The 15,010-nt window shown below is 46.2% G+C and overlaps 1 protein-coding gene across 5 annotated transcripts in view; it reads right to left on the bottom strand.

Annotated features, from left to right (window-relative positions):
• USP48 (ubiquitin specific peptidase 48) overlaps positions 1–2,780 on the bottom strand; it is a 95,213-nt gene extending 92,433 nt beyond the window's left edge. For all 5 annotated transcript variants that reach the window (XM_045898507.3, XM_054513090.2, XM_045898508.3 and 2 more), the window contains exon 1: positions 2,461–2,780. In XM_045898507.3, coding sequence (XP_045754463.1) covers positions 2,461–2,594 — 134 coding nt within the window. In that variant the 5' untranslated portion in view covers positions 2,595–2,780. The remainder of the gene's footprint in view (positions 1–2,460) is intronic.
• Between the last annotated feature and the right edge of the window lie 12,230 nt (positions 2,781–15,010).

Genomic DNA, 15,010 nt, shown 5'->3' with positions numbered 1-15,010 from the left:
TTCAGTCGGTTAAGCATCTGCCTTTGGTTCAGGTCACGATCTCAGGGTCCTGGGATGGAGCCCCGTATCGGGCTCCCTACTCAGGGGTGAGCCTGCTTCTCTCTCTCCCTCAGCCTGCCATTCCCCCTGCTTGTGCTCTCTCCCTCCCTCCCCTGTCAAACAAACAAAATCTTAAAAAAAAAAAAAAAAAAAAACTATCTTGATCTTAGCACTCATTGCACCACGTGTATATCAAATCACCATGTTGTACACTTTAAATATAGGCAATTCTGTTTGCCGAGTGTTCCTCAGTAAAGTTGGGGGGCAGATTTTTTTTTTTTTTTAAGATTTTATTTATTTGACAGAGAGACACAGCGAGAGAGGGAACACAAGCAGGGGGAGCGGGAGAGGGAGAAGCAGGCTTCCCACGGAGCGGAGAGCCCGACGCGGGGCTCGATCCCAGGACCCCGGGATCATGACCTGAGCCGAAGGCAGACGCTTAACGACTGAGCCACCCAGGAGCCCCTGGGGGGCAGATTTTTTAAGTCCATCAACTGATGAGTAGATAAACAAAATATGGTATATATCCAAACACTGGACTATTATTCAGCCACAAAAAGGAATAAACTACTGATCAATGCTACAACATGGAAGACACTGCAAAATATGTTACATGAAAAACAGACAAAAAAAGGCTACATATTGTAGGATTCCATTTATGTGAAATATTAATAGAGGAATCCACAGAGACAGAAAGATCAGTGGTTGCTGGGGGTGGCATGAGGGGAAAATGGGAAGTGACTGTTTAAAAGGATATGGAGTCTCTTTTAAGGTGATGGAAAAGCCCTAGAATTAGACAATGGTGATGGGTGTACCACTTATAAAGGTATTTAATGCCACTTAATTGGATACTTTAAAATAAATTTGTTGCATATTTTACACACATTTTAAAATGAAATTAAATACCAACACATGCTAGAATGCAGATGACCCTTGAAAACATTAAGTGAAAAAAATCATAAAAGTCCACCTGTTTTATGATTCTATTTGCATAAAATGTCCAAGATAGGCAAATTAGGAGGCAGAAAGTTGACCAGGGGTTGCCTGGAGCTTGGAGTGGTGGTGTACAGGGGAGGACCGAGTGTCAATCTAACGGCTAAAGAGCGCAGGAGGGGAAGGGGCAAAAAATGTCCTAAAATCAGATAGTGGGGACAGCTGAACAACCCTGTGAATACACGAACAAAAAAATCACTGGACAGTACATGTTAAACGAGTGAATCATACGATATGTGACTTTTATTTCAATGCCAGGCGGGAAAAAAAACCCTGCTTGGATACAAACAAACCTTGCAATTGCAACTTTAAACTCTAGGACATTACCCTTACAGCGATCCCAGCCAATTTCTACTCCTTTACTTGTGTTAAAATCAGAACTATAACAAAGTATTATTATTATTTTTTTTTTTGGTTACTCTTGAATCTAATTATACACAGACTACTGTCATTCCAATACTTACGGTTGGTAGTCGATGTGTCCTCCTTGTGAGCCAGACGCCCAGAGCTTGGAATTATTCGTTTGCTTAAAGCTCCCTAACTTGAATCACTTCTGAAACTCGACTTTAATTCCAAAGCAGAGACCTTGACTTCCATTCCTTCCGGATCCCGCCGCGGAGTGTAAAAACTCCAGAAAGCCTTTACTAAATGCTTGCTAAAGTATGGCTACTGAGCATGCCCGGCTTGGCCAAGTCAATTCAACAACATTCCAGAACAAAAACTATAGTTCCCGCGTTAAAAGGTGGAAAAATATAAGAGGTAAGAACAATGCCTAAGAATTCGAACTAAAAGGCAAGGCAAGGTTCAAGGGCTAAGCAGAAGTGAAGGACAGAATTTACACAGCTCAAACTTCGTACCTGGTAAAGTGGCGCAGTCGCAACGACCCCCCCCCCCAAGGCTAAAACAGATGAACAAGAGACGGGAGGTCAACTGGGGGTGAAGGATACCGATGACGTAGGCTAACTATACGTTTTCCTAAATCTGCCCTATCCAGAACTAATATTAAGATGACCAAGTTTTCACCGTCAACAGTAATAAAAGATACACTGTGATGAAACTCACTTCGACGAAGTTCCCTTTCTACAATGGAAAAAACCGAGCCGTGGCCAAGATACAACCAACAACGTTTGCTAAGCTCTCAGCTCCTGCCGTCAACCATTTCCACCGCCATCTTCTAGATAAGAACCCAGAACCTTTTCTAAAGGGCTTTCAGCAGCATCACCTCCGTGCAGCGAGCCCGGGATGGCTGCGTTGCTCAGGTCGCCCAGATGCGTTAAGGAGGAAGCCTCCACCTTGCTCCTCTCTGCGCCTGCTAGATGCACACAGCTGGCCGCCGTCCTCTTTCCCCCAACATGACCCCCGGCCCCCAGTCCAGTTTTCCAAGGTCCGAAGCGAGGGGGGGCGCAAGACCCGGTGCGCGGGCCTCACCTGCACACGCCGCGGATGCAGGGCTCCAGCCAGATGCGGTAGGCGGTCTCGATGTGCTCCTGCGACACCTCCTCGGGCCGCACCGTCTCCGCCCAGCGCCAGGCCGCCTTCTCCAGCTGCAGCCGCGGGGCCATGGCCTTGGCCCGAGAAGCGCCTCCCAAGCCGGGCCGTCGCTGCTGCCGCTGCTGCTGCTGCTGCCGCCGCCCAAATGGGCTCCGCCACCTGCCAGCAATGGGGACCAGGCGATTCCTCAGCCAGCTGGCCAGTCAATCACCTGTGCGCGCCACTGCCGCCGCGCCCGCCCGCCCGCGCCCGACCCGCACGACCGGCCGCAAAGCGCCGCCGCCGACACCCGACACCCCCCGCGCCCGCAGACGTTGGAGGTGTACTCCCTGTCGCTGTGAGCGCATGCGCGTTCCCAGCAGCCTTTGCGCCTCCCCGCGCCTCTAGCCCGACTGGCGGAGAAAAGGGAAGCGGCTATTCGGGATGGTGTTGCCACGTCCTCACCGGCGCTGCTGGGGTAGCAGCGTCTCAGCTCCTGGCTAGGCTAGCATCCTGCGTACCACTAGCCTAACAAGTCGGCGCCTCGAGGGCAGAAGGCTGCCTATTCTTGCTTTCTGGTACTTCCCCTTTAACCTTGAGTCACGCGAGAAGCTACTCAACGCACACCATAGGGCCGCTGGACTGCGGGGTAGGACCTGAAACCGGGTCACCAAAAAAAAACCACGGTCGGCTCTCTAGAGGATGATTAAACTTGAGCCTGGACCGGTTCCGACTCCTTTCCCGAGCCTTCCTGACGTCACGGGACGTTCTGGGCTTTTCCTGAACTAGAACTGGACTACGTGTCCCGGCGTGCGTTCCTTGCTGTCACTCACTGGATGCTAGGCATGCTGGGATTTGTAGTCCTCGAAGTGGAGGGGTTTTTTGGGGGGGGTGTTCCTGGGTGGGGTTTCCGGGGCTGTGAAGGTCTTCGTTGCAGCTGGCTGACCCTCCTCACTGCTGGTATCGCCTTTTGATGACTTGGTCCTTTCCTGAAGCTCCTCTCTAGTTCCCGGGTTTAGGAACATTACCTTTTTACAAGTCCCGCCCCAGGATATAAAGACTAGCCTCACCAAAATGTTTTTCCAAACTGTTAAGGGCACTGCTAGAGGGAAGGTTTTTGAGGACTTTACATTTGAATGAGAGCCCTCCAGGGTCTAAGCACTGATTTCTGACACAGCAGTTTACCAGCTGGGTAACCTTGGACTTGATGCTTAAAGTGTGCTAGTCATTAGACAAATATTTGCTGAAAACATGACGAAGATAAGACGTGGTCCCCGCCATTGGGGGTGGGTGAGGGGAGAGCGGTAGAAACACAAAGATACCCTTCCCAGCCTTGGAAGGTTTGCAGTACTTGGAAAAAGGCTTACCAGAAGAGGTTAATTCTAAAGGTTTGCAGTACTTGGGAAAAGGCTTACCATAAGAGGTTATTTCTAAGCACATCTTTAAAAGATGAGTAGAACTTAGCCAGGAGAGAAAAAAAAGGCAGCATTACAGACTAAAGGAACCGCGAGGAGGAAAGGCACATTAGAAACTTCTTGGTGTGGGGCACCTGGGTGGCTCAGATGGTTAAGCACCTGCCTTTGGCTCAGGTCGTGATTCCAGGGTCCTGGAATCAAGTCCCGCATCAGACTCCTTGCTTAGTGGGGAGCCTGCTTCTCCCGCTCCTGCTGCCCCTGCTTGTGCTCGCGCTGTCAAATAAATAAATAAAATCTTTTTGTTCTTTTGCATGTGGCTCTCTAGTTTTCCCAACACCATTTGTTGAAGAGACTGTCTTTTTTACATTGGACATTCTTTCCTGCTTTGTCAAAGAATAGTTGACCATAGAGTTGAGGGTCCATTCCTGGGCTCTCTGTTCTGTTCCATTGATCTATGTGTCTGTTTTTGTGCCAGTACCATACTGTCTTGATGATGACAGCTTTGTAATAGAGCTTGAAGTCTGGAATTGTGAGGCCACCAGCTTTGCTTTTCTTTTTCAACATTCCTCTGGCTATTCGGGGTCTTTTCTGGTTCCATACAAATTTTAGGATTATTTGTTCCATTTCTTTGAAAAAAGTGGATGGTATTTTGATAGGGATTGCATTAAATGTGTAGATTGCTCTAAGTAGCATTGACATCTTCACAATATTTGTTCTTCCAATCCATGAGCATGGAACGTTTTTTCCATTTCTTTGTGTCTTCCTCAATTTCTTTCATGAGTATTTTATAGTTTTCTGAGTACAGATTCTTTGCCTCTTTGGTTAGCTTTATTCCTAGGTATCTTATGGTTTTGGGTGCAATTGTAAATGGGATCGACTCCTTAATTTCTCTTTCTTCTGTCTTGTTGGTGTATATAAATGCCACTGATTTCTGTGCATTGATTTTTATACCCTGCCACTTTACTGAATTAACAAGTCAGGAAACAACAGATGTTGGCAAGAATGCGGAGAAAGGGGAACCCTCCTACACTGTTGGTGGGAATGCAAGCTGGTGCAGCCACTCTGGAAAACAGTATGGAGGTTCCTCAAAAAGTTGAAAATAGAGCTACCCTATGACCCAGCAATTGCACTAGTGGGTATTTACCCCAAAGATACAAGTGTAGTGATCCGAAGGGGTACGTGCACCCCAATGTTTATAGCCGCAATGTCCACAATAGCCAAACTATGGAAAGAGCCAAGATGTCCATCAACAGATGAATGGATAAAGATGTGGTGTGGAATATTATGCAGCCATCAAAAAAACCCCACGAAATCTTGCCATTTGCAATGACGTGGTTGGAACTAGAGGGTATTATGCTAAGTGAAATAAGTCAATCAGAGAAAGACATGTATCATATGATCTCACTGATAAGAGGAATTCTTAATCTCAGGAAACAAACAGGGTTGCTGGAGTGGTGGGGGGTGGGAGGTATGGGTGGCGGGGTGATAAGACTTTGGGGAGGGTATGTGCTATGGTGAGTGCTGTGAATTGTGTAAGACTGATGAATCCCAGACCTGTACCTCTGAAACAAATAATACATTATATGTTTAAAAAAAAGAGAAAAAGGAAGAAAATAGTAGGAAGGGAAAAATGAAGGGGGGGAAATTGGAGGGGGAGACGAACCATGAGAGACTGTGGACTCTGAGAAACAAACTGAGGGTTCCAGAGGGGAGGGGGTGGGGGGATGGGTTAGCCTGGTGATGGGTATTAAAGAGGGCACGTATTGAATGGAGCACTGGGTGTTATACACAAACAATGAATCATGGAACAGTACATCAAAAACTAATGATGTAGGGGCGCCTGGGTGGCTCAGTTGGTTAGGCGACTGCCTTCGGCTCAGGTCATGATCCTGGAGTCCCGGGATCGAGTCCCGCATCGGGCTCCCTGCTCGGCAGGGAGTCTGCTTCTCCCTCTGACCCTCCTCCCTCTCATTCTCTCTGTCTCAAATAAATAAATAAAATTAAAAAAACAAAAAACAAAAAAACTAATGATGTAATGTATGATGATTAACATAACATAATAAAATAAAAAATATATATGATCTTAAAAAATAAAAACTTCTTGGTGTGAGAAAAATTCTGAGACAGGGAGAGGTGAGAGGGTAAGCCATGAGAGATTTATCCTTATCTGAGATTTATCTTTATCTGAGATAAAGAGATTTATCTTTATCTGAGAGATTCCTTGAGAGGTTTAAAGCTGATAAAGATACAGTGGAGATTTGCATTTTGTATGGCTTCCTCAGTCCGGGTCAAGGTCAAAAGCAGACAAACCTCTTACGAAGTAGGACAGGTCAGAGATAATGAAGGCCTCAACTGGGGAAATGTACTTCTCACCTGGGTGGGGTGTCAAAGCACCTGGCTCTGGGGGTCCCAAACAGAGCAGGTGCAGCCACTCACCACTGATAAAATCCAAAGGCAGAGACATGAGTGGTGGTGAAACAAGAAAGGAATTTATCTCAATGAAGCCAACACTGGGGGGACACCGTGGACTAGCATCTCAAAAACTGTCTCCCAAGTGCTGAAAATACATCTAGGTTTATGTAATGAAAATGTGGGACAAAGGTCAGGTACATTCAGGTGGGCAGTGAAAGTCAGATCAATCATGTGGTCAATCACTCCGGTCTTGCTGGCTCAGGGCAGTCCTTGTTGCTTGAGGGGGTAGTTTTGGCTCACATCAGGGGATGCTTTGCCTGCGGGGTCTTTTCCCTGAGTTAAGAAATAAGCTGGAAAGAAAAACTTAAGTACAGACTGAGGTCAAAATGTAGGTAGTCCTGGGCGCCTGGGTGGCTCAGTTGGTTAAGCGACTGCCTTCAGCTCAGGTCATGATCCTGGAGTCCCGGGATCGAGTCCCGCATCAGGCTCCCTGCTCAGCAGGGGGTCTGCTTCTCCCTCTGGCCCTCTTCCCGCTCATGCTCTCTGTCTCTCATTCTTTCTCTTTCAAATAAATAAATAAAATCTTTAAAAAAAGAAAGAAAATGTAGGTAGTCCTATTTCATGATAGATATGACATGAGAAGACAAATTTGAAAGGTATGTAGGACATGGAATTGCTACAACTTGACGATGTTGGTCTAATCAGTGTCTACTCACCTTTGTGTTACTTGACCTTCTAGTCTGGGTCACAGCCCTTTCCTCGGTGCTTACAACTACCTTTGACATTGTTTCACTTGGCACACGATGAAATTGTGATATTATTCACCATGCGGTCACTGCTATGTGCAGTTTTCTAACTTGGGTAATTAATAAGTTTCTACCTAGTGAGAAAGAACTAAAGAAGCAGCAGCAGGTTTGGAAGGGACATGATGATTTCAATTTTTAATATACAGTAGACCCTTGAACCATGTGCTGTACCTTGACCCCCCAGTGATGTGGAAATTCTGGGTATAACTTTTTGACTCCCCAAAAACTTAACTACTGATAGCCTGCTCTTGACCAGAAGCCTTACTGATAACAATTAACGCATTTTGTATGTTCTATGTATTATAGACTGTATTTTTTTTACTCTATTCTTAAACTAGAGAAAAAATGTTACTAAGAAAATCATAAGGAAGAGAAAAATACATTTACAGTACTGTACTGTATTTATCCAAAAAAGTATAAGTGGACCCACACAGTTCAAGGGTCAGCTGTATTGCATTTTAGGTGTGTTGTCGAAAAATGAAAAACGACCTCCATGATTCCGAACCAAAATAGAACAGGAAGACAGAGTTGGGGATAAAGAGGAACAATAGCTTTATTGCTTTGCCAGGTAAAGGAGGCCCCACAGCAGGCTATGGCCTTCAAAAACTGCGAGCCCTCCAGGCGCCTGTATGGCTCAGCAGGTTGAATGTCTGACTTCAAGGTCATGGTGCCGGGGTCCTGGAATCAAGCCCTACGCAGATCCCCATGGCAAGCTCTGAGCTCTGTGGGGAGTCTGCTTGTCCTTCTCCCTCCGTACCTCCCCTCCCTCACCCGCTCATTTTCTCTCTCTCAAATAAATAAAATCTTTAAAAAAAAAGAAATGCAAGCCCCCACCCCCCACCCCCCGGAGGAAGGGGCTGGGGGGTTTTACAGGGAAATACAGGATCTACTTGGGTTTGAAAGGAATTGTGTTGTGCTGCCAGCCTCCTTCATCCTGTCTTCAGGGTGGTAAGGGAGGAGGGGAGGTTTGCGGAAGAGAGGAAAAGGGTTACTTTAAAATTGAGCCTTTTTTTTTTAAGATTTTATTTATTTATTTGACACAGAGAGAGAGCACAAGCATGGGTAGCGGCAGGCAGAGGGAGAGGGAGAAGCAGTCTCCTGGCTGAGCAGGGAGCCGATGCGGGGCTCAATCCCAGGACCCTGGGATCATGACCTGAGCGGAAGGCAGTCGCTTAAACAACTGAGCCACCCAGGCGCCCCAGAATTGAGCTTTGCTGAAGCATTAATGCAGCCATTTTGACTTTTATTCAACTTTATGCTTTTAAGCAGTTTCAGATGCATCAGGGACATGCATGCCAGCACAGCAGACATGAATCTGAGTCTTGCAGGATATATTGTCCTGTGCTATGAGTTTTTCCATCTCCACTGGATGATTCTCATCAGCATTCAAATATGCTGTGATTTCTCCCCAGTTTAACACTCTCTTGACTCCCACATCCCCCTCAAGCTACTGGCCCATTTCTCTGCTCCCTTTTATAGCAAAACTGGAAAGAGTCGTCATACTTTTCTGCAGTTCCCCTCTTTCTATCCCTGTCAAGCCCATTCCAAATCAGGCTGCTGCCTCTATCACCCCCAAAACTACTCATATGAAGGTCACACTGTGAAATCCAGTGTAAGTCACACTTGATTTTGCTTGACCTATTCAAAGCATTTCACCCATTTTTCACTCTCTGCCCTGGTACCTGTCCTTAAGTTGCAAGACATCATGCTTTTCTCATGGTTCACTGGTCATTCTTTTTTAGTGTCCTTTGTTGGTTCGTTCTCTCTAACCTGTAAACTTGAGTGGCATAGGGTTGTCCTTGGACCTCTCCTCTAATACATTTACTCCCTTGATGATCTGATCTCCTGTGGCTTTAAATACAAGCTGTGGGTTGATGACTGCCAAATTCGTATCTCCAGACTTGACCTTACTCCTAAAATGCCAAATTTATGTATCTCCTACTGCTTACTTGGCATCTCCAATATGCAATAGGTCTTCTGCCCTTCACAGGTCCAAAACCTAGCCTTATTCTACTTCCAGTTGCCCCAAAATATCCTTCTAAAACTTTACCATCTCAGCAGATGGCAACTCTATCTTGCCAGAAACTTTAGAGGCAGGTTTAACCTTTCTCTTACATCCCTATCTAGTCCTTTCACAAATCCTGTCAACTGTGCCTTTAAAATATATACAAAATACAACCACTCTGCAGTTGCCATTACTACCCTGGTATCGCAGAAGCTTCCTAACTGGTCTCCAAGTTTCACCCTTGCCTCTTTGTAGTCTGCATGTAAACCAGATGGACATTCCTTGGCTTAAAAACCTCCTAAACTTCCTGCTGCCTCGGAATAAATGACAAAGGCCCTCTCCTCTGCACCTTACTGCCTAGACCTTGTTTCCTACCACTCTCTCTTCCCCCAACTTTGCTCCAACAACACTGCCTTCTTCCTCCCTGTGCACAACTACCCCAGCAGACTTCCGCCTCAGGACCTTTGCACTTGCTGCTTCCTTTTCCTGGAACTCTCTTCTGCATAGTCACATGGCTTGCCCCTTCACCTAGTAAGTTTTGGGAACAGGGGAAGGACCCTAGAAAGAAGGTCCAGAAGGAACAACTGTTAGATATAAGGAGAATCTGGGGCACCTAGGTGGCTCAGTTGGTTAAGTGTCTGACTCAGTTTTGGCTCAGGTCATGATATCAGGGTCTTGAGATTGAGCTCCACATTGGGCTCAGAGCTCAGCGCACTTTGCTGGGGATCGTCTCCCTCTGCCCCTCCTTTCACACTTCCTCTCACATGTGCGCTCTCTCTCTAGATAAATCTTTAAAAAAATAAAATAAAAAGAGGTGAAGTTAATTTTAATATATTTAACCCAATATATCCAAAATATGTACATTTCCACATGAAATCAATATTTAAAATATTAATGAAATACATTTTTCACATCTATTTGGAAATCTGGTGTGCATTTTACAGTTGCAACTCATCTTAGTTTAAACTTGCCTCATCCAGGGGCTCATTAGCCACATGTGGGAGTGGCTACTCTAGTGGACAAGCCTAGGACTATACTCTCTTGACTTAAATCATTTTTTTTTAAAGATTTATTTATTTTAGAGAGAGCATGCATGGCAGGAGGAGGGGGAGAGGGAGAGAGAGAATCTCAAGTAGACTCTCCACTCAGTGGGGAGCTGGACCTGGGGCTTGAGCCCACGACCCATGTGATCTTGACCTGAGCTGATATCACTAGTTAATTGCTTAACCAACTGTGCCACCCAGGCACCCCGATTTAACTCATCTTCTATTTACTCTTCAACCAACTCCTATCTGGCCTATGTCCTTACCACTCCTCTACCACTGCTTTTATCAAGGTTAGCATGGCTTCCATGTTACCTAATCCAGAAGTCTTCTCTCAGTCCTCAGCTCGCTGCAGTCACCACTCCTGCCATCTTGAAATGTCCTTCTCTTGGTTTGTAGGCAGTATCTTCTCCTGGTTTTCCACTTCCCTGAGTTGCGGCTCCTTCTCAGTCTTCTTTGCTGCTGCCTCCTCGTCTACCGGTTTCCTAAATGGTAGTGTAAAATAAAAACATGTTCCCATGGGTCTCCTCTACATGACAGTACTTCACTTCTCACACCAGATGTATGGGTTTTCCAAACATCCAGCAATTCTGTGATACCAGCGGGATGTCCTACAGATTTAACCCAATTCTGTCACTATTTACCTGGAGATTGTACCAGATCACACAGGTTAAGGGTTCAGTCCTTCAAGACTGTACACACACACCCGTTCAGACACCAATTGCAAATCCAGGTTCTCACCTGTGTTTCTGATCAACTGGCTATAAGTCTGAGGTGCCCATCACCCCCTCCTCAGGTTTGATTGATTTGCTAGAGCAGCTCACAGAACTCAGGAAAACATTCTACCTACTAATTACCAGTTTATTAGAAAAGGATGTAACTTGGGAACAGCCAGAGAGAAGAGGGGCGTAGGACAAGGGATGTAAGAAGGGGCACAGGGCTTCCATACCCTCCCTGGACGCACAATGCTCCCAGCAACTCCACTGTTCACCAGCCCAGAAGTTCTCTGGACCCCACCCTTTTAGGTTTTTATGGAGGTTTCATTACACAACCAGGGTTGATTAAATCATTGGCCATTGAAGATTGATCTCTATCTCCACTCCCTAGAGGTGGGGGGGATGGGGGTGTGGATGATAATTCCAGCCCTCCAATCATGATTTGTTTGCCTGGCAACCAGTCCCCATTCTTTGGTGACCCAGGGGCTTTCCAAAGACACCTCATTAACATAAAGTCAGGTGTGGTTGGAAGGGGCTTGTTACAAATAACAAAAGACAACTTTATCACTCTAATTACTTAGGAAATTCCAAGGGTTTAGGAACTGTGGGAGGCCTGGAGGAACATGTATTTCTTATGAATCACAGCATCACAGCTGAGGTTTTGCCGGCCTTTGTCCTGGGCCCACTTCTCTATCAGTCAATAAAAAAAAAAGAAATATAAACATAAATCAGATTATGTCACTCCATTTTGTCATCCTTTCACAACTTAAATAAAATCTAAACTCCTTTTCATGACCTATAGGGCTATAGTAGGCAGAATAATGCCCTCCCCCAAACCCTTGCCATATCCTGAGTGTTTTAATTTCCCCAAAATTCACATGTTAAATCCTAATGCCCAGTGTGATGGTATTTGGAGGTGGGGGCCTTTGGGGGTTCTTAGATCATGAGGGAGGAACCCTTATGAATGAGATTAACACTCATCATAAGAGACTCCAGAGAGCTCCCTTGCCCCTTCCACCAACGTGAGGACACTGAGAAGACCGCTTTCTATGAACCAGGAAATGAGTTCTCACCAGACCAAATCTATGAGCACTTTGAACTTGAACTTCCCAGCCTCTAGAACTGTAAGGAATACATTTGTTGTTGATAAGCCACACAGTCTATAGTATTTTGTTTATTTTTATTCTATTTTAGTATGGTTTTTTTGTTATGGAAGCCCTAACCGAGTAAGACAAATGCCCATGTTCTATTCCCAAAATTTGTGAATATGTCACCTTATGTGGCAAAAGGGACTTTGCAGATGAGATTTAGTTAAAGATCTTAAAATGGGGAAATTATCCTGGATTACCTGAATAGGCCCCATGTAACCACAAGGCTCTTTTTTTTTTTTTTTTTTTTTTATTTATTTATTTGAAAGAGAAAGAGAGCACAAGCAGGGGGAGCAGGAAAGGGAGAAGCAGGCTCCCCACTGAGCAGGGAACCCGACGCAGGGCTCGATTCCAGAACCCTGGGATCAACAAAAGTTGTCTTTTGTTATTTGTAACAACCCGAGCCGAAGGCAGAGGCTTAACCGACTGAGCCACCCAGGTGCTCCCACAAGGGTCTTTATAAGAGGGAGGCAGAATGGTCAGAGCCAGAGAAGAAGTTACCCAGCTGACTATGAAGGTAGAAGAAGGAGTCACAAGCGAAGAAATGCAGGCACCCTTTAGAAGCTGGGAAAGGCAAGGAAATGGATTCTCTCCTGGAGTACCCACAAGGAATGCAGCCCTGCCAACACCTTGATTTTAGTTCAAAGAAAGTCTCTCCAGACATCTGACCTCCAGAATCATAAACTGTTCGAAGCTGCTAAGTGTGGGAATTACAGTAGTAATGAAAGAGGACTACCTCCATTTTGACCTCTGTCTGTACTTTCTAATTGATTAAGTTCTTTCCAGCTTATCTCTTAACTCAGACAAAAGACCCCGCAGGCAAAGCATCCCCTGATGTGAGCCAAAACTACCCCCTCAAGCAACAAGGACTGCCCCGAGCCAGCAAGACCGGAGTGATGGACCGCATGATTGATCTGACCCTCACTGCCCACCTGCACGTACCTACCTGACCTTTGTCTCACATTTTCTTTATATAAACCTAGAAGTAGTTTCGGCACTTGAGAGACAGTCTTTGAGACACCAGTCTGCTGTCTTCCCGGTGTCAGGCTCACGGAAATCCTTTCTCATTTCAACACCACTTGTGTATCTGCTTTTAGATTTTGTCAGTGGTGAGTGCTCGCTTCGGCAGCACATATACTAAAATTGGAAAAATTTTGTCAGTGGTGAGTGCTGAACTTGATCTCTCTGGGCCCCCCTGGAACCAGATGCTCTTGTGCCCCTGCGCCCTGGTTCTAACAAAAGGAAACTAAAACTAAGGGCCCTTCATGATCTGGCCACTCCTAACTTCAACCTTATATTATTGTTTGTTCCCTCATTCACTGTGAATTAGCCACAGTATCCAAGTACTTTTCTGCCTCAGGGCCTTTGCAATTGCTGTTCTTCTGCTAGTAATGCTCTTCCCCAGCTCCTTCAGATCTCAGTTCAAATGTTACCTTCACAGGGAAGACCTCCCTGACCAGCCTGTCAAGAGTAGACCTCCTTTCTCACCCCACTATCACATCCCTGTTTTTCTCCTAACACTTATCACAATATCTGAAGTGATTGTGTTGGGGGTGGGGGGTGCCTGGATGGTTCAGTCTGTTAAATGTCAGACTCGGTTTGGGCTCAGGTCACGATCTCAGGGTCGTGAGATCGAGCCCCACGTCAGGCTCCGTGCTCAATGGGGAGTCTGCTTGGGATTCTCTCCCTCTCCCTCTGCTTCCCCACCCAGCTCGTGTGCTTGCTCTCTCTAAATAAAGTGATTGCGTTCAAGGAGCCTGGCTGGCTCAGTCAGAAGAGCGTGCATCTCTTGATCTCGGAGTCATGAGTTGGAATCCCACGTTGGGTATAGAGATTACTCAAATTAATAAACTTAAAAAAAAAAAGATTGTGTTCATTTTGATCTTGTTTACTTGCTCATTGAGGTCTTCCTCAATTGTCAGCCCTTCAGGAGTAGGATCCTTACTGCCTTGTTCATTGCTATGTTCCTGGCACCCAGAACAGCGCCTAGCACATAGTAGTAGATGCTTAAGAAATACTTGCTAAATAATGAATGTGCATCAGTTTAAATAAGGATTACTGTTTGTTTTTTTTTAATTTACTCGAGGTGGGGGGAGCTAGAGAGAGCATGAGTGGTGGGGAGGGGCAGAGGGAAAGGGAGAAGCTGACTCCCTGCTGAGCAGGGAGCCCGACGTGGGGCTCGATCCCAGGACCCTGGGACCATGACCCGAGCCAAAGGCAGACACTTAACGACTGAGCCACCCAGGCGCCCTGAAGCCGCTTTTAGTCAACAGGCTTGAGCAATGGAATGTAGGAAGGGCCCACAGTGACCCCTGCCTGAATACAGAAAGGCCCATTGGAGGACCCACCTCAAAACATCCATAGGCCCTAACTGACCAATGGGCTACTTACAACCAGGCACAGTTACCAAAAAAGGGAAAATTCCGTAAGGTGCCTTACCTCCTCACCTTTCCTCTTTAGAAACAGCCCCCACCCACTGCCTCATTTGCCCAGTCTCTCCTCGGCTCCCTTGTGGTGTATCCAATAAACTTCTAGCTCCTTTGTTCTGCCTCCAGCGATTCTATCACCACCCACACTACCAGCTTCCACCTGATTGAGTTGCCCCACATCTGGGGCCCCCCATTCATCTATGAGAGAGGACAGTATGCACTTTTTAAAAGATTTATTTGAGAGAGAGCACGCACAAGAGTGGGGGGGGGGGGGGCAGAGAGAGAGAGAGAATCTCAAGCAAACTGCTGAGCACGAAAGCCCAACGTGGGGCTCGATCCCACGACCGTGAGATCATGACCTGAGCCCAAACCAAGAGTCGGATGCTTAACCCAGGTGCCCCAGTGTGCATTCTTGCTGTGGGTGGGAGCAAGGGGCATCAGGGTCAGGAATCTTATAATGGAGACCTCCCTTTCTGTGCATATTCTTCCCCTAGGGATGCTATAATAAATTACTACAAACTGGGTGTCTTCAAA

The sequence above is a fragment of the Mirounga angustirostris genome, unplaced genomic scaffold, assembly GCF_029215605.1.
Source record: "Mirounga angustirostris isolate CCGP_5_RB_7025 unplaced genomic scaffold, mMirAng1.0.hap1 SCAF_4, whole genome shotgun sequence".
Lineage (NCBI taxonomy): Eukaryota > Metazoa > Chordata > Mammalia > Carnivora > Phocidae > Mirounga > Mirounga angustirostris.
This window is presented reverse-complemented; position numbering and strand designations above follow the sequence as displayed.